Source organism: Emys orbicularis, chromosome 4 (genome assembly GCF_028017835.1).
Source record: "Emys orbicularis isolate rEmyOrb1 chromosome 4, rEmyOrb1.hap1, whole genome shotgun sequence".
NCBI lineage: Eukaryota > Metazoa > Chordata > Testudines > Emydidae > Emys > Emys orbicularis.
In genome coordinates, this window is record NC_088686.1 from 156,428,880 (window position 1) to 156,455,897 (window position 27,018).

The window sequence follows — 27,018 nt, forward strand, 5'->3', positions numbered from 1 at the left end:
CTGCATAATGACTTAACGAGTGAGAACTAGCTCATATCTGCACTCCAGTACTGATCAGTAAAAAACAGTCCCCATATTTACATACAGCGAGGAATAATTTTCTGGTATATTGTCCTCCTCAGGGCGTCCTTCACCTCCTTGTTCCTCAGGCTGTAGATCAGGGGGTTCAGCAGGGGGATCACAAGGGTATAGAACACGGCCACCATTTTCTCCCATTCCACTGAGCTGCCAGACGAGGGTCGTAAATATGTAAAGATCAGGGTCCCATATAAGATGGAAACGACAGTCAGGTGGGAGGCACAGGTGGAGAAGGCTTTGTGCCTTCCTGCAGTGGAGCGGATCCTCAGGATGGCAAAGATGATGTAAGTGTAGGAGATGAGGATGATGAGAATGGTGCCTATTGTTTCTATGGCTGCAAAGATGAAATGCACTCGCTTATTGATATGAAAGTCAGAGCAGGAGATTTCTTGGAGTGGGCGAATATCGCAGAAGAAATGATTGAGGACATTGGTGTGGCCGAAGGACAGACTGAATACAGTACACGTATGCACAATGGCATTGATACAGGCACATAGGTAAGAGCCAGCCACCAGCTGGAAGCAGACTCTCTTGGACATGATGACACTATAAAGCAATGGATTGCAGATGGCTACAAAGCGATCGTAGGCCATCACAGCCAGGAGGCAAAGCTCATTGTTGGCACAGAAGGAGAAGAGGAAAAACTGAACCACACACCCAGGGAAAGAAATGTCTTTACTCTTCACTAGGGAAATGACCATCGCCTTCGGGGCAATCACAGAGGAGTAGATAACATCTAAGAGTGACAAATTGCTGAGGAAAAAGTACATGGGGCTGTGGAGTTGGGAGTCAACCCTAATCAGCACAATCATCCCGACATTCCCCGCCAGGGTGCAGAAATAAATGGCAAAGAAGAACACAAAGAGGATGTTTTGCAGCTTTGGACTGTCAGTTATTCCCCGGAAAATGAAGCCAGTCACTGTGGTGCAGTTCCCTGGAGCCATTTCTCCTGTCATGTGCTCTGTGTCAAAGAAGAGGTAGAGGAGGGGATAGAAGCAATGGGTACCACAACAATAAATCTGTTGTACAGTGGAGACTCGTGTTATCTCTTTAAAAATGCCTAAACAACGGAAATTTAATTTAGTCATAGATTCCAAAGCCCAAAGGTACCATTTTGATTATCTAGACCAGTGGGTTTTTTTTCATTTGCGGACTAATCAAAAATTTTGAACGGAGATGGAAATCTTAGACATAATCTGTGTACCCCTAGGAATCCACAGACCACAGGTCGAAAACCAGTGTTCTATGGTAACAACAACCTTTTGAGAACCCCTTAGATGTAGTCTGTGGACCCAAAGGTGTTCACAGATGACAAATTCAAAACCCCTGATCTAGTGTAATTGCTTGTATAACACAGGTCATAATTTTTTTCCAATATTTTTCATTGTAAACTAGAGCATATCTTAAAATCATCCAATCTTGAATTAAAAATTGTCCCTAAACTAAGTATCCACCACGACCCTTGGTAAATCGTTCCAATGGTTTTAATTGCCCTCACTGTTAATAGAGGCCTTTTATGTAGAGCTGGTCAAAATTCCCTCCTACACCTTTGGAAATTTTTGAGCTTTCAGGAACAAAACCTCAAATCCCCCCCCAAAATTTGGCGCTGGTCTATTTTGGCTGAAATCTGAAGTATTTTGGTTTTGCAAAGGAGCAACTGGGAGATGTAGTCAAACCAGCAAGACTGGCCTATAAAGGAGAATGGGACCATGAGGAACTTAAGCTAGACAGTTCAACATGTGGAATGCTCAGCATTGAAGGTGTTTGAGAACAGGTCGGAGAAACATCTATCGGGATGTTTACTTGGTGTTACTTGGTCTTGCCCCAGTACAGGGAGCCTGACTTGACTACATGAGGTCCCTTCCACCCTACATTGCTAGGATTCCCGAATAACAATATTTGTATTTATTATTATTATTTTATTTTATTTTTTGTAAAAATGTTGACATTTCCATGGAAAAGTTAGATGAAAACTGCCCTCCTCCCGCAAACACAAACAAATCTCTTTTTCATTGATTTCCTAGGAATGTAGTGTTCCCACTCACTGTAGGAGGGTCTGATCCAAAACAGATTGACGCCAAGTGAAGTTTTTCCATTTATTTCAGTGCACTTTGTGTCAGGCTGTTTGGGAAGATGATGAAATCTGATATTAACAGCTCTCAGAGTGAGAAGCAAGGAAAGGTAGCATGCAGTGTATTTGAACCTTCTGCACTTCCTAATAGAGGATATCTTCCAGGAAAATGGATTAGTAAAGTTCACAAAGAATTATAAATTTATATGAACTCAAAGGGGAAAAAACACTACCTCTTTTATTTAACTATTAAATATGAGATTTTGAATGCATCAAAGTCAGGAAATTGAAAGCAGGATCTAAAATCCCAAGATGTTTGTGACAGCTTTACCTGCCTATAACTGATGAGTAGAAACAACATCCATAACAAAATGGCCAACTCAGTCAATGCAAAATACAGCCAGACCCACCCAAACATATCTGTACTTGGGATACTACCGGAAATCTCTTTAAAGGTAAAGTTATGGAGACAGATCCTGACCTGGTATAAACTGGAATAGCTGGAGAACTTTTAAATCGAGCACTTTAATACTTTGAGATCATTTTTGTTTAAAGTCTTACAAATAAAAAATAAAAACATGGTGAACAATATAGTTACATGAATATTCAGTCATTTTCGTGAGAAATGCATCTTTTGCACAAACTGGTCTTCTTCGGTTGCTTTTATTACAGTTCCTATTTTTTTTTCCAGATTTGCCCACCCATGGTTATAAACAAGGTCACCAATAACAAAGTTCTTGCATTTCTCCATGAGACAAAGAAACACCAATGATAGGAACCAAAATTTCCATATGGGAATGGAAGCATAAAGTCACACTCATCTGGAAGCCCTCTTTCCTACTAAGGTGGGTATTTTCGTACTAGATGTCTAGAATTCTTTACCTTGCAATGTGAAAAATTAAAACGCGTGTGCACGCACACACACACACACACAAACAAACACACACACACACAAGTTTCAATTGTCCTGTTTGGACTAATCACATTTCACCATAATTGGAAACCACAAGGAAATGTAAAGGAAAAAAATTATATTAAACAGACCACTGAAAAATAAAGTATTTTTTTCCACAAAATGTAATTTTAATGTATTATTATATCCTTTATCATTTCCAGGTTTCAGAACTGATCCTAAAACATCATAAACTCTTACCTTGTTATAACAACACAATACCCAGAACACTTTCAAATGCTGTGTTCCCTCTTCACTGTGATGGAATGTGGGATAGAAAATAAAATAATTCAAGAATCATTTTCAGGTAAGAAAGAGCCAAAATTGCTAGTAAAGTAAAAAATTTAAATCTAATTTCTAAGTGAATCTAATAGCTACTAATACTGTAGCTATTTAAAGAAACTGAAGTGAAAGACAATGGCAGAGAAAAAGCATTACTTTAAAACGAAGGAGGTGAGCATTTTGGAATTTCAAAAGTCTGCTTGCTCGGAAGCGATTTTAGAAATCCAAGTCAGCATTTTAGAAATGCCAACCACAAACAAGGCAAAGTTGGCAATTGCAAATATAACTTTCTTATTATGAAACTAAAAGGCCAGGTGTCACCACAGCCGCCTGATCTGTGGCAGGGAGGTGCTTGGAGTGGTAGATTTAAGCCTCATATTAGCACTCTAGCACCTTTCCAGAATTAAAATAGTTAGGAGCCATGCATTTATAATAAGTCAATTAAAACCACAAACTAGGAATAAACTCTGATTAAGTTCAATAAACAGCACTCTTGTTGAAATCAGTAAGATTATATTCACAATGGTTCACTGTATATTAACCAAGGAGATATGAATGAACAGCAAAGTTAAGCAGCGGGAGCTGAATTAAAACTATGGGTGAGACCCTCATGCAAGCTCTGTCTCCTTGCACAACCTAAAACTGGAGTTCTGCAGGGGGGGTAGCAGAGGCAGCAAGTGAGTTTGAGGAAAAGTTTCCAGCTCAAGAGGAAAGGACCCTAATGAATACCAGTAAAACATCTCTCTCTTTCCCGTGCTCACATGCAGTATCTTATCATCCTGTACAATCTACGGCTACAAATCTCTATAATTTACCGTGAGTGAGTGGAGACAGTGGGAGGACCAGCCTGTCCTTCTCAGAAGATATTTCTTTAGCAGAGTCATAAATAAATAAATTAATGGAGATATCCTATCTCCTAGAACTGGAAGGGACCTTGAAAGGTCATCGAGTCCAGTCCCCTGCCTTCACTAGCAGGACCAAGTACTGATTTTGCCCCAGATCCCTAAGTGGCCCCCTCAAGGATTGAACTCACAACCCTAGGTTTAGCAGGCCAATGCTCAAACCACTGAGCTATCCCTCCCCCCTGTCATAAAGCAGCTTCATAGAGAATACCCACTGATCTCCACCTAAAGGGCCACAATGAGACACTTTGGTAGTTGGAATTGCAGGTCAAACAGCATCAAGAAAGATGGTTCCCTTGGAAGCTAGGTGGGTCCAGATGTTCCTGTTCCTTCTTCCGCTTCAAACTAAGAAGAAAACGTAATTATGCAAGAGAGATTTCATTCCATTATCAATGTGTATCCACCCGGAACCCATGAGACCTTCCATGGGGGCAGAGAATGGTGCGTTGGGGAAGCCAGTGCTGCCCATTCCATACTGTACTGTCTTTTTTCATAATCTTCTCTCTCCAGGGCTGTCGACTGGGAATATTTCATCAGCACAAAACCCACTCTGGGAAATTTTAAACGAAAATGTTTGATATTCAAATAAATGAAACACACTTTTAGAGAGAGAAAAAAACCCTCCATTAAACAAGATTCTTTGAAACCAAGGGGTAATTTTAAACAGACTATTTTCATGTTCATTTGCAGTGTATGAAATCATTTAACTCAGTACAGCACAATGGACCAGACACTCAGTTGGTATAAATCACCGTAGCTCTGCTGATGCTGATGGATCCGTGACAACTGACACCAGGTGATGATCTATCCTGATATTCCCAAACACTGACATGCAGCGTTCAGGGTATGTTAGGCAGTTGGTCCCATTTCACTGCAAGTTATTTTGTGAGAGAAAATGAAGACAACATTTTGGGATCAAAAGCATCAGCATTTCGAGAACAGAAAAACAAACTTTTCTCTTGGTAGACAGGATAGATTTTGGAGCTTTCCTCGGGTATTAGAACTGAAAGAAAAATAGACCACTCACCTTCGCCTTTGCCCCGTAATGTTAAAACTTGTTGCAAGAGAGAGATCTCTCTTTATTGAATTCAAATGGATTGTGTAGGGGGTAATTGGAGTCGGGGTTTATTTGTTCTGCTGACACAAGGGGACAGAATTCCTCAGAGCTCTGAATCTCAGGTCAGGCACAAGTGTGTGTGTGTGTGGGGGGGGAGTTGTCATTAAAATACCCAGTTACATCTCCCTGCAGCAGGAGATAGTTAGACACCACTATATGGTCTTCAAATGTTGTTGAAGTTCCTGGACATGTTGATGCTTCTCTTTATCTTTCCCTCTGTTTTATGCAGTCCGTAAATCTGAAAATCCCCCCTAGCAAGAAGCATGTCCAATCACAAATACACTTAGAGGAGCACGGCAAGATTTTGATTGATATGTGCCAGGATTAGAGCTGTGAATACGGTTTCTTTCAGAGCAGCAGGACTAGACATCTGTATGTCGCACAGCCAAAAGGCAATGAGCATTCTGCTATTCAGCGCTGAGAGAGAAAGAAACATTTGAAGCAGCAGCATGAGAGGGTCCAGGACTCCAATAAAAAGTCAAGTATCAGGGGGTAGCCGTGTTAGTCTGCATCCACAAAAACAACAAGGAGTCCGGTGGCACCTTAAAGACTAACAGATTTATTTGGGCATAAGCTTTCGTGGGTAAAACCCTCACTTCTTCAGATGCATGGAGTGAAAGTTACAGATGCAGGCATTATCTAATGACACATGAAGAGAAGGGAGTTACCTCACCAGTGGGGAACCAGTGTTGACAGGGCCAATTCAATCAGGGTGGATGTAGTCCACTCTCAATAATAGATGAGGAGGTGTCAATTCCCGAAGAGGCAAAGCTGCTTTTGTAATGAGCCAGCCACTCCCAGCCACTTGTAATGGCTCTTTCAAAACCAAAAATCCCAAAAAGGCATTTTTAAAAATGTAAAGTAGATTTTTAAAATGTACATTTAAAAACAGTTTTATTTGTTTTAAAAACTAAACCTATCAGGGATAAAATTTGAAACTGTGACAAGCTATGTTAAGGCCTATAGTTGCTATAACCTATTAAACTAATTTAAATTAAATAAATATATGAAGTCCATGTTCGCTGCCAAGTTTCAGAGGAAGTCAAACTACTGAACTGTTGGAAGTAATTGCCTAAGCACCTGGGGGTCGAGAAGTTGTTGAAATACTCAGCCAGATTTTGGCAGCAATAACCTCTTCTGTGTGTGCAGAAAGAATATTTTCTTCATTTCAATTGTTGCAGCTACTTCGTTCAAATTTAAGAAATTGACTGGGAGTTGAAAAAGGATGAAGGCTTCTTTTCCTCTTGTAATATATGAATAAACGCTAGAGAGGAGGAGATGTGAGCTACTACTTCTAAAATCTGGAAGGAGGTTTATGACCAGGAACAATCAGTTCAATGCACGAACTAGAGATACTTCTTTACCTCAGTGTGTTTGAAATGAAAAAAAATGTTTCAGTTAACCTTTTTGTTTTTATGTATCCTGCAAAACCAGCAAATCCACATGTTTTAATGGTTACCTATTCATAGAATCATAGAAGACTAGGGCTGGAACAGACCTCAGGAGGTATCTAGTTCAACCCCCTGCTCAAAGCAGGGCCAACCCCAATTTAATCATCCCAGCCAGGGCTTTGTCAAGCTGAGCTTTAAAAACTTGTAAGGATGGAGATTCCACCACCTCCCTAGGTAACCCATTCTAGTGCTTCACCACCCTCCTAGTGAAAAAGTTTTACCTAATAGCCAACCTAAGCCTTCCACACTGCAACTTGAGACCATTCCTCTTTGTTTTGTCATCGGCCACCACTACAAATACAAAACATTTGGAATGAAATCAATCCACCCTGATCTGTAGTGTCTGGGGGTGTGGGCCTCTGAGGCTAGACTGAGACCCTCATTGGCTAGAACAACCCAGGGAGCCAATAACAAATTTCAGTCCTGTTAGCATCCAAGCCTCCATAATCCAAGGAACACCTGGGGGCTGCGGGAGACAGAGGGGTGCTGAGAATTTCTAACTCATGATTGCAAACACAGAGATGTGATATTGGCTTTGGGTGGGAGACAAGTAGCAAATATGTCGGGATTCTTGCCCCAAACAACAATCATCCATTGTCCTTTAGAGCACAAGGGCTCTAACACGCCTGACGTGCTCAAATCTCTCTCCTGCTAGGACTGGGAGAATTTTCTCCATCCCCATGATACAGAGAGAAAGAGAAAGGAAGTGACCTCTCTTTGGTCACACAGCAAGGTCATACCAGAGCTAGAAAGAGAAGCATAAGAAAAAAGTTATATCAAAAATGTTTTGCAATTAAAACTAACTGATTTCTTAAACCAAGGAAATTTGATGTGTGGTTACTGAACTGAAATGATACGTTCTGGTCTCAACGTGTTTCTAGATTTATGAACTAGTAGATCCATAGATTATCCATAGATTGAGGGAGGAAAACAAGTTTGCCTGTTTTGTGAATTCCCAATGGCTTTCTTGTATTTCAACGAACTAGTCGATTGAACTGAACTATTTGAATAAACTGAAATGAAGACAATATTTTCTGCACCTTTCAAGGAAGTTATTGCTGTCCAAAGCTGGGTTAGCATTTCAGCTAACTTTGCTTCCAGGGCCTTAGCTATCACGACAGTGGTGCGACTGTCTGAAAAACTTGGCAGTGAACATATTCCACTTAATGTTATTTTTTCTCTTCGATTTAAATTATTTAAAAGATTGTCATAAATTTCGCCCTTAACAAAAGGTTGTCAATTTCAAATTTAATTTTAAGTAGATGATTTTTTTTTTTTTGGTCAAGCTGGGCCTTACAAATCTCTAAGGATGAAGATTCCACCAGCTCCATAGGTCACACTCAGAGCCAGGGAGACTGGGAATAGAGTCCCGCTGGCACTTCCCAGCTCTGGAAGGGAGTGTTCCTCTAGTGGTTAGTACGGGAGCCTGGACAAAGGACTCCTGGGCTCCATCCCCGGCTCTATCCCTGACTCCCAGTGCAACCCTGAGGCAGTGGCTTCTCCTGCCAAGGCCTCTGTTTCCATCAGTGGGGCTGGGGACACTCCCCTACAGCCCTTGGGCCGTCACGCTTCAGGAATGTGCGTATGTTACTAGGAGACCTTGAGATGGGAGGTGTCCTGCTGGACGTCGGTCAGTGTTGTGTCCTCCTGGCTGCTGGCCTGAGTTTATCCATCACCTGGCAATAAAACATCATCTTGTTTTCACAGCCACTTTCGAACTCCTGGCTTCTACCCCCTGCCCTGCTGGCAGGGCATTGTGCAGCACCCCTTACAGCCCACCTGGGTGCAGGAGATCGAGGAGGAGGGTAAAGGAAGGACCAACACCGAGCATCTGCAATCCAGCTCCATCCCATCTAGAGTAAGTAAGTGGAGTTCTCCAGAGCCATCCCCAGTGTGGTGGAAATATCCCACCAATAGGGCTCCCAGCCCGTCCCTTGGCAGAGTTTGTTCCCCAGGTTGAGGGTTCCTGTGCCCTGGGGTGGGATGTGTGGGGAGGAGGAATTGCCTCAGCGGAGGGGAGGTGGGCAGGGGAGCAGGCAGGCCCCATTAATGAGAGGCTGCTTTGAACCCAGACTCATGGCTCCTCCCCACTCAGTTCCAGGATGGAGCGGCTGAGGCAGATGCTCAGGAGGAAGGCCGGGCAGGTGGCTCCAGAGCCAGAGGGAAAGAACATCCGGCTTTCCCAGGAGGCGAGCGGCCCCTCTGTCCCCACGGGCGGGGAAGAGGCTGGTGGCCAGAATAAACAGAGGAGCTGCCTGGCATGCTGGAGGAGGAGGACGACACCAGCTCCCATAGCAGGCCCTGAGGCACCTTCTGGGCCCAAATGGAGGTGTCCCCGGGTACAGCTATGGAGGAGGGACCCAGGAGAGGGCAGGAGCCGGGCAAGGCAGCTCTGGGGCTCCCTTCACAAAGAAGCAGAGAAGCCAGGAGCTGCGCCCCAGGGCCCAGCAGGAGCCACCCACCACCCTGGCAACTGAGGAGCCCTGCGCCAGCCCCACCCTGGCCACTGAGGAACCCTGCGCCAGCCCAGAGCAGGAGATGAGCGACTGTGAACCAAACACCAGCAGCTCCTCATACTCCCAAGGGGCCAGCAGCTCCTCCGTGGAGTCTGACAGGCCTGCGGATGAAGGCTCCCTCTTTGCAGGTGAGGGGAGACCCAGGGGAAAGGGAGGAGGACTGGGGTGGTGGGGGACTAGTAACACCCTGTGCCCATCGGCTCGCCAAGGTGCCGGGACTGACCCATGTGAGCCCCACTAACACCAGTGGTGGGGGGGGGGCACAGCCACATCCCGCGGCAGGGGATGCTGGGCGGAGTCGGGGATCTCCAGCCTCCCCATATCATGTTGCGGGGGGGGGAGGGGGGGGGGCTGACTGCCACGGGGCCCTGGCGTCTCTCGCAGGGGTAGGATGGGGCCCTCGCTGCCATGGGGCTCCTTACAGAGAAGGGGGAAACATGGAGCCTTCTCTGTCCACTGCATCCCCCCAGCAGCAGAAGGGATTATACTTTCTCCTTCCCTCCCTGGTGCAGAGCCCCCCAGTGCCCATGAGGACGAGGAGGAGGAGGAGGATGTGTCCCCTGAACAAGACACCATCACAGTGATCCAGCAGTACCTCCAGGGCAGAGATGAGGTACAAAAATCCCCCAGCTGCACTGCCACCGAGTCCGTCCTGCCCCTTGTTCCATCCCCACCCAGGCAGGGGGGTCTTGTCCCAGAGAATCCCTCACCCCCAATGGGGGGACACGTCTCCTCTGTTATCTGGCACCCCAAAGTGGGGACATTTGTCCCATACAGGCCAAGGTTTCCGCTCCCCGCAGACACTGTCCAAGTTACAACCCCGGTCTGTGCCGGGCAACACTGGTTTCAGGAAGGGGCGGCTTTCCCTGTCCAACCCCATGGAGGTCCTGAGCCCTGGAGCTGGTTTGGGTTGGGCGGGGAGGTCCCTATGTAACAGGCTCTCTCTCTCTCCCCCCACCCCACTCCTAGCTGGTGGAGGACAGGGCCAAACAGCTCCACTTCCTCCACGCTGTGCCGAGTCTGTGTTTCTCGGCACAGCAGCAGGGGCGGGACACCCTGGAGCCCCATATGTCCAAAGCGGCCCTTGTGGAGAGCATTGCGGTGAGTGGGACCCCGTGCCCGGCCCCTGGGGCGAGGGAGCCAGACATGGGAGGAAGCGTTAGTGGGGTCGGAGGGGGAAGCAGAGGACAGGGGTTCCTGGGGCTGAGGGCTGGGGAGCAGGGAAGGGGATAATTGTGACACTGAGCTGGCAGTGGGAGAATTGTAAGCCCAGAGGGGAGGGGAGGGAGGAATTGGGTGGGAGAGGGGGAAGGAAGTTTGATGGATGGGAGGAATGGGGGGGGGGCCCAGCTGGTTGGGGGTGGGGGTGACACTGGCTGTTTCTGCAGAGCACTTTGGGCTCCTCCCTGGGAAGTGCCTGTGGGTCTGCAGGGCCTGGTCTCACACACAGTTTTGTTTCCTTGGGGTCTCCCAGGAGCTGATTGAAAATCCCCCTGTGGTGTCAGAGCCGAGCTCCATCATTTCCAGCTCCATGGCCGCGGTTTACAAACTCAGGTACCAGGACCCTCCCGTCCAGCTGCCCTAACCCTGGTGCTGATCGGGCCCAGAGCCGGGAGTCACAGATCCTCCTCCGCCTAGGTTACCCCCAGCAGTGGCTGTTCCCATCCCCCAGCAGAGGAGGCGGGAACGTCCCCTCTTTCCTGGCTGGGGGGTTGATTTCACTCCAGGAACGTTACAGTGGCCCTAGGGAGGGGATCACTGTGGGGGAGGGGGTCATGTCCATGGAAGTGGCTGTGCCACTCTGGTGCTGCAAAGTGTACGACAGGCTCCTTTCTCTTGCCAGCAAACTGAAGCCGCCGCTGGCCCTGGAGCTGGAATCTCGCCTCCTGCGGGCTCTTCTGCACCAGACCTTCACCATGGGCACTGGGAACGACACCACCCACTTCCGGGTAGGTCCTGATCCTACTTCTCTGTCCCAGGAGCAGGAGCAGGCTCTGGTCCCTGCTCCCTCGCTTTGATAGAGCTGCTGAGAATAGGGGAGGGGTGAGCAGAGCTGGGAACAGGCCCGCAAGAAACTGGCGGTGGGGGCCCCTTCCCTCCAGAGGGGATTGCATTACCCCTCCGTGGCTGATCCCAGACTTTCCTCCTCTCCTCATTCTGTGCTCTGCTGCTTGGACTCTCCCGGGGATCCTACTTCCCACCCACTGCAGTTTGGCTGTTCCATAGTCTGCTGGGTACCAGGCCCTGCGCAGAGAACTGCTAAGAGCAAGGATTGAAGAGGCAGCAGGCATCCGGCCATGAACTTTTGCGTAGTGTCCCTGGAGTGATGTGAATGGGAGAGGCCAGGATGTGCCTTTTGAGTCTTGCCAGGGCTCCTAGAGAATCCTCCTAATTGTCCCCTGACTGGTGTGGCCCCATGTCCCTTGACTGACGGGTGCTCCCTCCTCTTGCAGGCTCTGCACAAGAGCTATTTGCAGAGCCTGGACATCATGCTCAGGGGCCTGCTGACCGAGACCCCCACCTTGGAGAAGCTGCAGCACCTCTTGGAGGTGAGTAGAATGGGACGGTCTGGGGTGGAATTGCCCCTGAACCCCGTGGGAGGGCAGCAAAGGAGAGATTAAAAGAGCCACATTTCCATTGTGTCCTTCCAGCTTGGACCCAGCCGGCCACACTTTCCCAGAGCTGCCAGTGCAGGGGGAAGGAGCTGGGACTGTCAGCCAGAGCTCTGCCCAGTTGCATTCAGCACTAACAGTGAGCACCAGGCCTGGCTGGGGACTGAGAGACTGAAACCCCGGTGAGATGCAGGACATGGGCCTCTGAGAAAAGTCTCTGGCTCCTCTATAGGGAGACCCTGAGATACAGGAGGAGCCTCAGGGAATCAGCTCTTCTGTCCTAGGGACACTGCAGTTCCCGGAGGGATTGTCCTCATGGCCGCTCCATCCATCCTACCAAGGCCTGTGTAGCTGGGGTCTGGGGTCCAGGGCATGTGCCTTGATCCTGATGTGCTGTTCATGGATCAAGGGTTCAGAGCAAATAGACCAGCCCCAAGACTGACCATTGTCCCAGCCTGGAGAGACAATGAGCTTGTGCGTAGCAAGGCATGGGCAGTGTCATGGACCCCCTTTTCAAGCTCTGCGACCAGGGGTCAGCTATTCCACCCTGAGCACAAGGTCTAAGCCCCATGGGGAGTGGGAGAAGCTCGTTTGTAGAGCATGTACACCTGCCCACTGACCCTCGCCTGCCTCCTTCTCCCGCAGCACATCCATTTCTGGCTCCAGTCCAAAAACACCCAGGAGAGAGCTAGAGCCATACGGCGCAGCGCTGTCCTGCTCCAATTCGCCACCTCCCTGCCTGGATTCAATGTAAGTGACCTTTGACCCCAGCATCCTGCATAGGTGGGACTGGAATCAAGTTCCTCATCCCCTGGCTAATTGGTCCCCCCTGGGTCCGTAAGGGACTGCGTTCCATAGGCCACTGGCTGGCAGATTTGTGCCTGGCCTCAGGGCCCTTGTTATTCTGGAGCAGCTAGGCAGCGAGTGCTCATAGAGGGCCCTTGCCCTGGTCCCTTTGCTCCAAGCTCCCTTGGGGGCAGAGAGGAAGAGGGCTCTCGCTCCTCTCCCCCAGCGCCTCCTACAGAGGGGTGGGAGCAGAGCTCTGGCCCAGGGGCGCTGGAGAGCTGAAGGGAGAATGTTGATGGATTCCCCTCTCCTCCTCCTTCCACCAGACCTCCTCCGACTTCTCCAAATCAGGCGACTTTGTGCTGCAGCTGGGTCTCCATGTATCCCACCCAGCCAACAACATCAGCCGGCAAGCCAGGGGTGGGATATATTGGCTGCACAGGCTCCTGGTGCAGAAGAGGGGTAAGAAACCCAGCTGGGCAATGGGACCCCATGGAAACGAGCCTCTCGGAGACTAGCTCCAACTGGCCATTGGGACGCCTAGAGAACTAAGGCCTCTCTGTTTAGACCCACTGTAGCGGGGAAGAGGAACCCCAATAGAAACAAGGCCCCTCCTTTGAGACTCCCTCTGCTGGGCAATGGGACCCTACAGAAAGAAGCCCCCTCCTCTGAGACCGACCCCAGCTTAGATGATGACTCTTTCTCTTCCCCTCTCTCTGAATTAGGGAGATGAGTATGAAAGTGTCAGGGAAATTGGCTGCTTTATCTCAGAGCCTGGCTCTGTCCCCCAGCCCAGGGAAATCAGGCCATCCACAGGGCAGCCAGCTAGTGAGGGGACAGGAACAGAGCTATTGAGAGACATGGAGGGAAAGAGCCCATCATGAGGGCAGGGGCAGGAGCAGGGACCACAGGGGATGGACACAAAGCTTGTAGGATGTCACCAGTTGGGTAGTCAGGGCCAGATCCTGACTTCAGTGGGTGTGGGGGGTTCTCAGTATTAGACACCACCATTAACAGGCACCCACTCCCAGAGCACAATGACTCTAAGGGTCACATGATTACTGTGATGACTAAAACAAATCCCCCTTCTGGTACTAAACCACCTGGTATGGACCCTGCGATTCCATTGGGCTGTGGATGCCATGAGGGCCCTGGCCAGTGTGCACCCAGAAGGAAAGCGGCAGTGAAACCGGAATGCCAAACCTCCCCAATGGGTGTGTCTTTCTCCCCCAGGGCTCAACATCAGCGAGGGAAGAGAGCTGTGGTGCCGGGAAGGGCTCCAGGACACCGAGCGTGTGCGGTACAAAAACCTGGCCAGGGTGGGAGAGGTAAGGACTCTCTGCCGGTGCATTGCAGCAGCTCAGGTGTGGAGCTGTCTCCCCCTGCAGTGAGTGTGTCATGGACACAGGGCAAGAGCCTGCTACTTATTTCCAGCAGAGTATGTGAGGCTCCTGGGAATGTCAGTGGGGTGAGGCGTGGGAATGAACCAGATCTAAAAGACCCCTCCCCTCTAGCGGGTGAGCTGCAGGAGCTATCGCTGCTGGGAGCAGTAGAGTGTCTGGGGGAGCTGGGTTCAGAGTGCGGAGACACATTCCCAGCATCTCATGGCACCTGCGGTGAATCCTGCTCCAGAAAGAGCTATTGGAGGCCTCAGTGCCTGCAGCCTCTTACTGAAGGGGGTTCCTTGGTCCATGGGACCCCAAAGGTTGGCTGCCCCAGGACTCTTCTTCACCTTGTGAGCCACCAGAGGGATTTGGAGCCTGGTTCTGAGCCATTGCAAGGGCTCTGGTGCTGTTGGTTTTAGGTCTTTGGAGAGATCTTCACGGAAGATCAGAAAAGAACTTTCCTCCAGGCGGCGCTGCAGGCCATAGACCACCCCCTGCTCCATGTCAGCCAGCCTGGGCTGATGCTCACATACTCCATCCTGGGGGAAGCCGGCCAGCTGATAGGGGACGAGGTAACCAAAGAGGGATCAACTGGGGAGGGACCCCCAGGGCCTTTCACCTCCAGGCCATTGACAGTCACTCCCATCCCATCGCCATGCGCTGACCTGGGAGCAAGGAGAGGATGAACCCAGGCAGGTGCCATTGGTAGGTGCCAGCTTGTCCCCTGAGCAGCTCAAAGCAGGGCAGACCCAGCTCTCCAGCAAGGCTATTTCCTAACAGGCATCACATCAACACGACACGCTGCCATTGCTCATGCTAGGGGCTGCCAACTCCCCTAGCCACCTCTGTGAGCTTCTCATACCCCTCCAGGCCTCAGGCCAGTTCCTACCAGTTCCAGTGCTCTGGTATCGTGTTATCACAGCCCCCACCTGCTCTGGGAGAACTGGACGAGTCAGTCAGCAGAGGCTGCTCAAGTGCCCCATTCCCCAGAGCTACTGTCCATGGCATCACGTTAAGGACTGGGGGTCCCTTGGGGAAAGGTGTCCACTTCCTCTCACCCGCCAGCACTACTGCCCAAAGCCTCCGAGCCCCGCAGCTGGAGGGGGCGAGGGCGGCTGAGGGGATTCTGGGGAGCGGAGCTGAATCCCCAGCTGGGTTGGGAGGTAGAACAGCTCTCGGGGGGGACTGAGAGGAGTGGGGGCAGGAGTTCATTTCACAATGCTGGGAGAGGGGATGGGAGTCACTAGAGAGGAGATGAGATTTTGTCTCGGGGGTTGGGTGGGGGAACCGTCCCCCAGACGTGGGGAGGGGTGGGGTGGAAATTTTGCTGGCTCCCAGTGCCGTTAATACCCTTCATTACCATGGGTGTCCGAGTCTCTGATTGATCCTGGTTCCCTTGCAGCAGGAGGACATTTCAGCAAAGGTCATGGCCCAGCTATTTACCATCAGGTGCTTGCTCCAGGTGCCCAAAGCACTGCAGGGGCTGTGCTCCGCGGGGCAGCCTTGAAGAGCCCCCCCTTTGCATGGCCAGAAGCTCCCAGCCCCTGCCACAGGTACTGCTCTGTCTCACTGTGCCTGGGGGAGAAGGGCTGGGGGGAGCGGCCATAGACCCCACAGCTCTGAGAGAAACCCAGGCGGAGCACCTCGCTCTCACCACCCTGCCCCACCCCGACCCCTGGAGCTGGGGCCAGGCCAGATACTGTCCCTGCCCCCAGGCCCAGAGGCCAGTTTCGGAAGAATCAGGCTGTCAGGGCCGTGGGGCTGGCCCAGAAATGAGAGCATCCTCAGAACCAGGGGTTATCCTCAGTAACCCATTGTGGTCTGGGAGGGGTGGCTCACACAATCCTGGGTGTAGATCTGGGAACTGGACTGGGTCCTAGGCTAATGCCTTTCCCCAGGGGCACCTTCACTTTCTGCCCTTTATTCTCCCCTCCAGCTAGGGGGTCTCTGAGTGTGAAATGAACAGGGAGGGTGATGGGGTCCTGGCACATAGCCTGGGTGGGAGCTCCCCTTGGCCTGGACCCCAGGGTCTGAGATGTCTTTGTCATCCTGCTGTCCTTCTTTTATTCCTAGGAAGGGAGTCACACAATGAGGGGTCTCTAGCGCTCCAGGTGGGCAGTGCCTGGGAGCACCTGTAAGTGATCCAGGTTCCTGCCTGCATGCATCACCCTGCCCTGCCCTCCAGTTCCTCGCTATTGACTCAGGTTTGACTCTTGGCTCCGGTCTCTGGCTATGACTTTGGCGTGACCCTTCTTGGCTCCAGATGTTGGTTACCAACCCTGGCTCAGTATTCTCCTTACCCTTCTCTAGCCTTGCTCCAGGCCGTCCACCCACCCGCTCCAGCATTGCCTCCTCCTGATATTCCCCAACCCCTCGGATTTTGACTACCTGGCTTTGACCTTCAGCCTGTATCTGGACTCTAGCTTGACATGGACTTGGCTGATCTTTGGTCTCTGACCACCCGGCTTCGACCTCTGGCCTGGACTTGGACTCTGGCTCTGGTTCTGCTTTGTCGATGGACTCTGATCTCCGTTTTGATCCTGGTGTGTCCCTGGACCTTGATTCTAGCACCACTCTTACCCTAGGTGCCATCCTGCACCTCACTGCGACCTACACTCCAACCACTGGACCTAATTATCAGATGCAGCATGTGACATCAGGTGGTGCAACTTTTTGCAGAAAAGCAGGCTCTCCGCAAATGGCCCATATGCAACAGGGGACCCATCACACCAGGTGTGAACCATGGCCTGACTACATGAGCCTGGCCCGGTTCTGCCCCTACTGGAGTTGTGCAATGGAAATGACTGAAATTGTAGGGGTTCCTTTAACCAACCTCCATCCCTGGACCTACTCCACCATTCTTGACTTGGACACCCGGCATTCCTGATAAAAAACAGGATTACATGGATACCTTTGAAAGAAATGTGGACTCGTTGCCTCTGCACCGGGACTAAGACTGCCCTATTCACCTACAACCTTGGTTGAAAGTTGCCTTTGCCTGTATTTTCGCATTGTTGGAACCAGAATTAGTGGCTCTCCCTGCGTACAGTCATGAAAACCGGTCCTAAGAGTTTATGAGCAAATAAGCGTTTCCCACGGGTGACCAGGCCCTTTTTGGGAAGAAGAAATGTGGGACTACGCCGCTCTTTAGACTATCGCCTCCTGAAAAAAGTGATAGTTTGGAACCCTTACCCCTGCTGTGAATCCCCTGACCTTGCAACACTTCATCAGTGATGTATTTGGAGACATTGTGGATCCATACAGTGGCATCTATTCGGGTGACATACTTCTCTTTGTGGAGAACTGTCAGCAGCACGTGCACCGCATCCAAACCCGGAGAGGTTTTGGCAGCATGGTCTCAACACAGAATTGGAAAAGTGGAACCTCCAGCCAACTCTCCACAGAGTTTTGGGGGTACATCCTCTCCCCAGGAGGTGATACGATTGATGCAAATAAGGTGGAAGCCATTCATAAATGGGACAAAGTTTGAAGTCCTCAAGAAGAGCAGCGCTTCCTAGACTTCACCAGCTTTACTGCTGCGTCGGCCCAGGGTTCTCAGAGCCAGTAACCCCCACGAGAGCTCTCCTCCACAAAATGGCCACATTCATTTGGTCATCCAAGTTCGAACAAGCCTGCAAACAGCTCAGAATTGTCTTCACCGCTGCATCTATTCTGACGCATAGCATTTATCATGGAAGTAGACGCATCTACTATGACTATCAGGGCCTGCTTTGTTTGGTGGTGCCAGATGTGCACTGAAATTCAGACTTAGCTTGACTCACGTGACTTCTGCGCTTTCACCAAGGCACCACGCACCAAACTTCTTGGCATCTCAGGCCTCTGGAGACCCTGCCCCATCCATGGCAGCCATTGGCAAGAATTTCACTCATTCAAATGGCCACATGATGGAACTGACTCTCATAGATCACCTGACCAAGATGGCGCGCTTCATCCCCCTGTGAACGTGTACCTTCAGCTGAGAGGACAGATCAGCTCCGAATTTGCAAAGGCCAATGACACCTTTATTTTGCTAACTATAGATTTCCCACTGATTTCATGCCACACTACGAATAGTCACTCCGCACTTCCCAGCTATCGACCTGGGTCAACGAATCCACCACATTCAAGAAGAATGAAGGGAGCCCCTCGAGGACACTAGGAAGGAGTCAGATATTATACGGATTGCTGATGACAAGAGGGAAGCCATTTGCTGAAGGGAGGTAGCAAGTCCCTGGCACTGACCAAATCCCTAAGCCCCGTCTGTTGCAGCAGTTCCTGACCCATCCCCCTTGGCTGACCTTCTGATCCCATCCTCCTCCCCTGGCTCTAGGGAGCAAACTCTGGGTCCCTTCCCTCACTCTGGCACAATCCGTGCCCAGAGTGTCCGAGCCCCTCACAGACAATGGGACTGTCCTCCCTTCTCCTCCTTGTGGGGGGGACTACTACCCCCGTTTTACAGACAGAGAATGAAGGTGATGAAGTGACCTCTCCAAAGTCACACCTGGAAATGTGGAGGAGATCTGGGAACTGGACTGGGTTTTACAGGAGTGCCCTCCCCACAGAGGCAGCTTCACTTTCTGCCCTTTGTCCTCTCCTCCCCTCTTGGCCCATCTTCGATGGGGATCTCTGAACCGGGAATGAGCAGGGGCTTCCTCCCCCTCTGTCTTCCAATGTCTGAGATCTGTCCACAGCAATGCAGCCTGCAGCTGGCCCAGCTTGGGGAGCCATAGCCTCATCCTGTGAAATCGAGATGTGCTGACTCTCAGTGATGCTTAGACGGAAAACCACGCACCCCACACAGAGGTTGGAACCGCCCATTCCCAGGTTGTTCTGAGGAGCCATGATTCCTCCAGGAGCTGGGTAAAGGGCACAGTGAGCAGTCTGTCAGAGGTAGGGGAGGGTCGTGTAAGGGGAGGATCTAAGAGAGGAGGAGCGTGAGCTAAGCTCTGTTTTTGGGCTTGGCAGGGATCAAGAGAAGGGACAGGGGCTGTAAGAGGGCAATGGTGAGGTATAAGGGATGTCGGAGATGGGGGCAAGGCCTGAAAAGTTCAGCTACTTTAGATCAGTTGTGCCAGAGAATCACCGGTTGAGGTGACTGAAAGCTCTGAACTGGGGCTGGCCAAAAGCATCCTCCTCAGATGGGAACATCCCAAAAGTCTGCAGAAGCTTAGCCTCTGAGGTGAACATTGTGGCCCAAACCTCTCTCTGCTCTGTACCTCGCAGGATTCCAGCCGGCAGTTCCAATCCAGGATGAAAACTGTGCCACAGAAGATCAGGGTTATATTAATTCACCTGCAGTCATCTGGTACAGAGGCTGATTTCAGGGATAGGTTACATACCACAGTCAGTAGTTGTGCAATTTTCATATTTGAGTTCCTTCAGAACTCGTGCTTGAATACCATCTGGTCCTGCAGTAAAGACTGATGCAAAAAATTCATTGAGATTCTTCCCTATGGCCTTATCTTCTTTGAGTGCTCCTTTAGCACCTCAATTTTCCAGGGTTTAACAGGCTTCCTGCTGCTGAGGTACTTATAAACAACTTTCTGTTTTTGTGTCTTTTGCTAATTGCTCTTCAAATCCTTTTATGGCCTGCCGGATTCTATTTTTACACTTGGACTTTCTCTTAAGTTTGGTTTTCCTCTGCTAGCCTTGGGACTTGCTCATGCAAAACTCCAGGTGACTATGAAGTGCTACCTCGCTTTGAAAAGGCTGCCCCATGTCACTGTAAACACTTGCTGGGTTGCATCACTCCATAGTCAGGTAAAATCTCCATGGGAGTCTGAACTAAGGTGGAGTTGCTATAGGAGCTCACAACGGGACACAGGGGGTGCTGGAGCTCCACCACCCAGTCCCAGAGCAACTGAGGCTGTGTGTCCTGCCCTCAGGAAAAGTGGTGACCCAGAGCGAGGAGGCTCTGTAAGGAAACTTATGATCTGAGTCATTCTACAGAGAGCTAACTTAGAACAAGGTGGGGTGAGTTTTGCCTCTCTCACTTAAGGTATGTCTACACTGCACAGCACTGGTTGTGGTGTGTAGGGTATGTGTAGGTACATTGCAGTGAAAAGCAGATTTTGTCCACACTGTAGTGTGTAGCTAGATGTGGAAGTGAGAGTGGCAGTGACATAGAGTGATGCTATATTGCTAAAAATAGCAGTGTAGATGGAGATGGAGGAGGCAGTGGTTGGGCATGTACAAAACGCAGGGTACATACCTTACGGGTTCAGTTGTGTCTTTACTCATCTAAGCAATGCCTCCTCATCTACACTGCTATTTATACTGGTGCTAGGAGGCATGCCAGGTGAGGGGCTTTACATGCCACCAGAAGGAGTGTGCAGTGTAGACATAGCCTTAGGGAGCAGGCTGCTTTGTCTCTCTCTGTTTCAAGGTTCTTGTATGTTATTGTTCTGAATTCTAAAGAAATAAAAGTGTTTATTATGTTGCAACCTTCCAAAAGTGTATTTTAGGCTTTCATCTAACGTCTCTATGTGTATGCTGTGAACATAACTCTGATTCCACCCAGTGGGGGTCAGGAGTATTGGGACACCATCCAGTTCACCATGAGAGTGGGCTGAGCACTTGGGAAGGTGGGGGTTACATGAAAGGTGTTTTATTTATTTAGAATAAAAATTGAGCAGACTGATACAATGCTGTTCTACTCAGGATCTGATATCATAGAACTTTTAAGTCATATAGTGAATTTATATCATGCAATGCACATTGTGTGGTTTTGATAAACACCTTACACATCGGTGACCTGGAAGAGCCTTTACACTGTTTTTGGCAAAGCTGCTGGCATGAAATTCTTGATTCCACCCCAGCACAGACCCCTTTTTCCTACCCCCCTTCCCCGTTAGTTACTCTGAAGGATGTTATGCTAGAATTTCACTGAGTAATAATCACTTTTCTACTTAGCACTTTCCTTACAGCACATTTCACATCCCTGTTCCTCAGGCTGTAGATCAGGGGGTTCAACATGGGGATCACTATCGTATAGAACACGGAGGCTATTTGATCTGTATCCAGTGAGTAGCTGGCGCTGGGTCGCAAATACATGAAAAAAATGGTCCCATGGAACATAGTAACAGCTGTCAGGTGGGAGGCGCAGGTGGCGAACGCTTTACGCCTGCCCTGGACAGAACGGATCCTCAGCACAGCAATTACAATAAGAATGTACGAGATGATGATGATCAGAAACGTGCTCATTTCAAACAAACTGCCACAGGTAAAGAGTAGCCTCTCGTTGACAGAGACATCACTGCAGGAGAGTTTCAGGAGAGAGGTGAGATCACAGTAAAAGTTATTGATGACGTTGGAATCACAAAAGGATAATCTCTGCAAACTGCTTGTGTTTATCAAAGAGTTAATCAAGCCCGAGAAATACGACCCAACCACCAGCGTTATGCAGACCCTCTTGGTCATGGTGACTGTGTAGAGCAGTGGATTACAGATGGCCACATAACGATCATATGCCATCACAGCCAGGAGGAAGATCTCAGCGGTGACAAACACAACAAAGAAGCCATATTGCGTAATGCACCCGCTGTAAGAAATGGCTTTGCTCTCCACTAAGAAATTGACCAGCATATTGGGAGCAATGGTGGAGGAATAGCAGACATCTAGGAAAGACAAGTTGCTGAGGAAGAAATACATGGGTGTGTGGAGTTGGGGGTCGATCTGAATTACCAAGATCATCCCTATATTCCCCAGCAGGGTGATGAGATAGATGAGAAAAAATGTGACAAAAAGAGGGACCTGCAGCTCCACACGATCTGTTAATCCAACGAGAATGAACTTGGTCACTGTGGTGTGATTGTCTCCAGTCATTCGTGTTAACTTCCTCGTTATCTGCAGGGAAAAATAATTCATCATAATGCTTGTAGCAACTGATTTCCATTTATACAGTGCTCTGTGCAGACTCTGGGCTTTTGAGTGCCCCATCTCCCTGTGAGTGCGGGCAACAGCTGCAAGTTCTTCATAGAGCAGGCAGTGGACAAATTAAAACAGTCTGGAATGCATAGCGACGTATGATCTTAATGTACATAGTGTATCTGTAACCCACTGGTTAGCATGCGTTATGTGTGTCCCATTCACTGCCTGATGTACAGAGGATGTGCTTCTGTTATAGCCCATTGCTTCAATGGCTGGTTCTTTAGCCAAGCTGCAGACACTCCTGCTTTGCATTCTAGAGAGTCCCAGTTCAGTGCCTCTTGTTGGTTAACATAGTAACTGTCACTCAAATTAATTACTGTAACATCATCAATTGTATGATCATGTTGCATTCCTGAAATAGTATATTCTTATAAATAAATCTAAATCCTTCAATCGACAAGTTGTTAGACTCCATTGTGACTGCACAGTAGTTAATGCATTTACTCTCAAAATAACCCAGTGGTAGAGGGTGCAGAATTTGGCTTAGTGTCCCTTAAAACCATTCACATGAAAATGAATATGTAGACAACATTCAGCACACGAAATATAACACCACAGAGTACTAATGAAAACGAGCTTGCATGGACAGTGATTTAGAAATAAATTACTATGTGAATTGTTTCAAAGACTATGACACTATCAATAGTGTTTTGTTAATACACTTTACTGCAAAGGGGACATTTTCCGTTAAGTAAAATAAAAGGGGAAAAGACCTAAAAAGTTCTTTTGAGAAACCACCCACTGCCCCTGATCCACCCAAGACTTTGGTAATTTCCACTGAAATAGGGAGGACCTGGGTTGGGTTATTTAGGGAGAAATAAATGATTTGACACTGTGTTAAATTTTTAAAGGACATATTTTTTTAATTAATTTTATCTCAGAAATGTATTAACAGATGCAATAGCAAATTCTCAGAAAATTCATTCTTTAGTTAGAGCATAGTGCTGTAAATACAAGGAGGACATGGCTTAAAGATGTCAAGAGGCAACAACTGGACAAAGACAGATTAATAGGGGAGTATAAGGAAACAAGGAGTTAATATGGTCAACATGAAAGGCAGTGACCTCAGCACACCACAGTGAATCTCTGCTTAAGTGGAAGCAAACTCAGCCTTATCTGTGGCACTACCTCCGTGCTATACAGTGCATACTTTGTACCTGGAGCCACATGGACATTGTTTTCAGTGTTGAAGAAACGTGAGTTTGTCATTTAGTTCTGCTTTACTGGTTAGAAATATATGGATAATTTTCATGTCAGGTGCATATATATCTATATTTTGCACTAAATCCTGTTCTTATTAAAGACAAGTGGCAAAACTTCAATTGACTTAAAACTATCTGAACTCTTATAATGAATCTGCAGAAGGGGCAAGAATTAAGATGGCATCTGTATCTTTAACTTTGGGGTTTCCTAACTCTTCGGTAAAACTGTTTGTCATCTATGTAGCCCTTTGTTTTGTTTAGGACCAGAATGTGATTTATTGGTACCCATGTTGAGTGGAGGTGGTTGAATTTATTTAAAATGCATTTTTGCAGAAAATTTTCAGTGTAGTCTAACTTCCTCTGATGTGTCAGGGGGAAAAAAGGAAAACAAACCCCAAATATTTGGGGTGGGACATTTTCAATGTGTTGTGAAATTTGGAACCTAAAACCCTACAGATTTTAATAACATTTTTTCAACCCCAAAATATTTACATAGAGAGGAGGGGCGCTGCTGGTTTGGTTTTTTGTAAAAACTGCGATGGTGATGGGGAAGCTGCATGAAATTTCCCACAAAATTTAAAATTTAATTAATTATCATTAAAATTATATAAATTAATTATAATTTAAAATCTCCAACCAGCTCTAATGCTGCCTAATACTTTATCCCACGACTAACCAATGTAAATGAATGGTGCAATCTGAGGATTAAGTTACTTCCCAACAAGAGAGATTGTATCAGAATCTTGTCCATCATGAATAATTTCTGCACCATTTGCTTCCTATTATTTCAGCTTTCCAGCCTGCTAGCTACATTTCACTTTGACTAACCAATAAATAAGATAAAATAGGGTTACATTAAAAAGAAGATGCTTCTAGCTCAGGAAAATAAAGTGGTTTACTCCATTATTTATCCCCGCTTGGTTCAAATATAGCCCCATGAAACCTACCTGCTGATGAAAGCTGGCATTTACTGAAAGACTTTGAAGGATTTACATTAGTAAAAGGACGGAGTTTTAAGATGAAGTGTTTATTGCTAGCTTATAAAGCCAAGACAGATTCCCTGGAGTTTTCAGATCTCTTGATGACAGAATCGCACAATTAAGTAACTAAGACTCATGGTGCAGCCAGAGATTTTGGGTACAGAATAATTGCCCTCAGATATATTGTTCTGTTGGGAGTGGGGGTGCGAGAAGAGATTTTTACTCATATGCCCACTATTTCTATTCCTGTTTTTTTCCCACAAGGATAATTGATCTTCCACATTTGGGTGGAAGGAGGCCCAAAATAAAGCTCCAATTTCTGATTCTATTCTGTATAGATCAATATCACCATAATATCTGAGCACCTACCAGCAGTGTATTAAGCTAACGTGTTAGCATCACACTGTTATTATGTTTATTATTATTATTATTTTATTTATTATTATTATTATTTTCAGAGCAGCCAGCAATGTGCAAGGTGTTTCAAAACTAAATCAGAATCACATGTTCCCTGCCCCAAGGGGCGTACAATCTCAGTATTAGACAAGAACCAATAAAGGCATGCAACAGACAGATAAGAATCATAGGCTTTACATCAATATTTTCCAGACTAACTAGTGAATAAATGGCAAAAAGAAACCCGACATTAACACAGAGTTATGGTTGCCCGATGATGGCTCGTGCCATTCCAGAATGTTGAATTCAGCAAAACTCAAACTTGTGAATACCAGGAAATACAAAGTTCAGGGAAATGCCCACACAACCGTAACTCTGCCCACTGGAGCTGGTAATAACCACTGGGAATTATCTGCTTGCACTCCAGCTGCATTCACTGTACTGTATGGTAGATGTACTGAATGGCAGAGGAATAAGTTGGAGCAGCTTGGAAGTGCTGTGATTGTGATATGTGGAGATCTGGGGATTCGTTTGAGGAGCATCCTAGAGCTGTGACTGAGATATGACAAGACATGGATCTCAGTCCTCCAGTGTGTGTGATCGAAGGAAAGGAGTCATATCAATCAATGGTTCTCAACCAGGGGTACGTGCAGCCCTGGGGGTACATCAACTCATCTAGATATTTGCCTAGTTTTACAACAGACTACATGAGAAGTGCTAGCGAAGTCAGTACAAACTAAAATTATATACAGACAATGGCTTCTTTATACTGCTCTATGTACTATATCGGTGTTTCTCAATGGGAGGGTTGCAATCTATTTTATAATTATATGATTAAAAAGGAGAAAGTAAGCAATTTTTCAGGACTAGTGTGCTGCGACACTTGTATTTTTATGTCTGATTTTGTAAGCAAGTAGTTTTTAATGGAGAAAAAGGTTTGAAGTTGGGGCCCCCACATTACAAGAATGGGCCTTAGCCACTGGACTATAGGAAATTCTGGGGTGGGGCTGGCTCAGTCTCTCCTCTTGATGCTCTTCCTTTTTGTATAATTAATTAAATGGTCATTTGAAAATTCCTATATATATATATGTCATAATGTAAAAAAAATGTTTTGTTTCATGTTGATTTGAGGAATTTTGTATTGATTAAATCCAATGTCCTGAGTATATTAGAGATACTTTGCTCTTTTAAATCTTTCCTCACAAGCTCTTCCCTCCAGACATTTAAGCATTGAGTTTGATCTTCTCTGTACATTTTGTAAAACAGGAGTAACAATGTTCTCCCTTTTCCTAGAAGATGGGTGGTGTGAGACTGAATTAAGCTAATATTGTGACGTGGAGAAAAACTCATGTGTCTGTGCCCAGTGGTCATTCATCTGAGCTATGGGGCTATTTGAGTGGGGGGAATAAAGCATCAGTTTCACCACACTGTGTTACCCTGGCACATTTACAAATGGTTCTGAACCAATGTGAAGCAATTCATAGGATTAAGGAGTGGCAGAGTGTAATTTTCAATCTTTTTTTAACTGGACCTGGTCAGAAAACGGCTTTCCATTCTGCAGGAAATTCTGACATTTCTGGGGTAGGAAATTTTGGAATTTACAACAGAATTAATATTTTTAAAATGTTTGATTCATTACCAGTTCCTTTGAAAATGTCAAATAATTTTGATATAACAATTATTTTTGTTTCAACTTTTATAATATAATATAATATTTTAAATAGCACAACTTTACTTATAATGTCTGTCTGTCTGCTCTAGGAAGCACGCTTCCAGATGCAGCATACACATATCTCAATTCCATTTTTCAGGACACATAATTTCAATATCCTTTCTGCCATTCCTCTTCCCTAATGCTTATCAGGCAATGACTTCTCCCCAGGAAGGGGAATAAACTCACAATGTGGGGGTGTACCTTAGGCATGATCTACACCAGAAAACTAGGTTGTCATAAATCCACATCCCTGAGCGATGTAGTTAAGCCAACCTAAGTGCCTATATAGACAGTGCTAGGTCAAAGGAAGAATTCTTCTGTCAACCTCGCTACTGTCTCTCGGGGAGGGGGATTGCCTACGTCAAGAGGAGACTCTCTCCCATCAGTGCAGGTCGTGTTTACACTGTAGTGTTTTAAGAGTAAACCAGCCCTTACATTAAGTGGACCTCGCCTTAAGCCACACAGGCTGTTTCTATACTGCGGCTGGGAGCTCGCCTCCCAGCCCGGTTAAGCAGACTCACTTTAGCTCCTCTAGATCTAGTGTGCTAAAACTTTCCATTTAATGATTACGGCACTGGCAGTGGCTCTGGTTAGCCGCATGAGTTCGGACTCAGGGGTCGTGGAGGCTTGGAGACAGCCAGCTAG

At 47.6% G+C, this 27,018-nt stretch overlaps 2 protein-coding genes and 1 pseudogene across 3 annotated transcripts; all 3 read right to left on the reverse strand.

The window, feature by feature from the left end:
* LOC135877972 (up-regulator of cell proliferation-like) overlaps positions 1-27,018 on the reverse strand; it is a 778,396-nt pseudogene that overhangs the window by 409,690 nt on the left and 341,688 nt on the right.
* On the reverse strand, positions 78-1,022 carry LOC135877438 (olfactory receptor 5J3-like). The gene has a single exon (XM_065402870.1). The coding sequence runs from the start codon at positions 1,020-1,022 to the stop codon at positions 78-80; it is 945 nt and encodes a 314-aa protein (XP_065258942.1).
* On the reverse strand, positions 20,111-21,979 carry LOC135877458 (olfactory receptor 5J3-like). Of its 2 annotated transcripts, XM_065402894.1 has the most exons (2): positions 21,061-21,976; positions 20,111-20,136 (listed from the first exon to the last, which is right to left on the reverse strand). In XM_065402894.1, exons 1-2 carry the CDS (start codon positions 21,974-21,976, stop codon positions 20,111-20,113), a joined length of 942 nt encoding a protein of 313 aa, XP_065258966.1. The 2 variants fall into 2 exon arrangements, with proteins under 2 accessions (XP_065258966.1, XP_065258967.1); XM_065402895.1 differs by lacking the exon at positions 20,111-20,136 and having other exon boundaries at positions 21,035-21,979.

What these genes read in the sequence shown, in the direction of transcription:
- LOC135877438 (XM_065402870.1), bottom strand. Translation starts at nt 1,022, where the DNA reads ATGGCTCCAGGGAACTGCACCACAGTGACTGGCTTCATTTTCCGGGGA.
- LOC135877458 (XM_065402894.1), bottom strand. Translation starts at nt 21,976, where the DNA reads ATGACTGGAGACAATCACACCACAGTGACCAAGTTCATTCTCGTTGGA. An exon ending in TGCTGTAAGGAAAGTGCTAA is followed by an intron (nt 20,137 to 21,060) that starts GTAGAAAAGTGA and finishes TAAGTGAGAGAG; the next exon opens with GCAAAACTCACCCCACCTTG.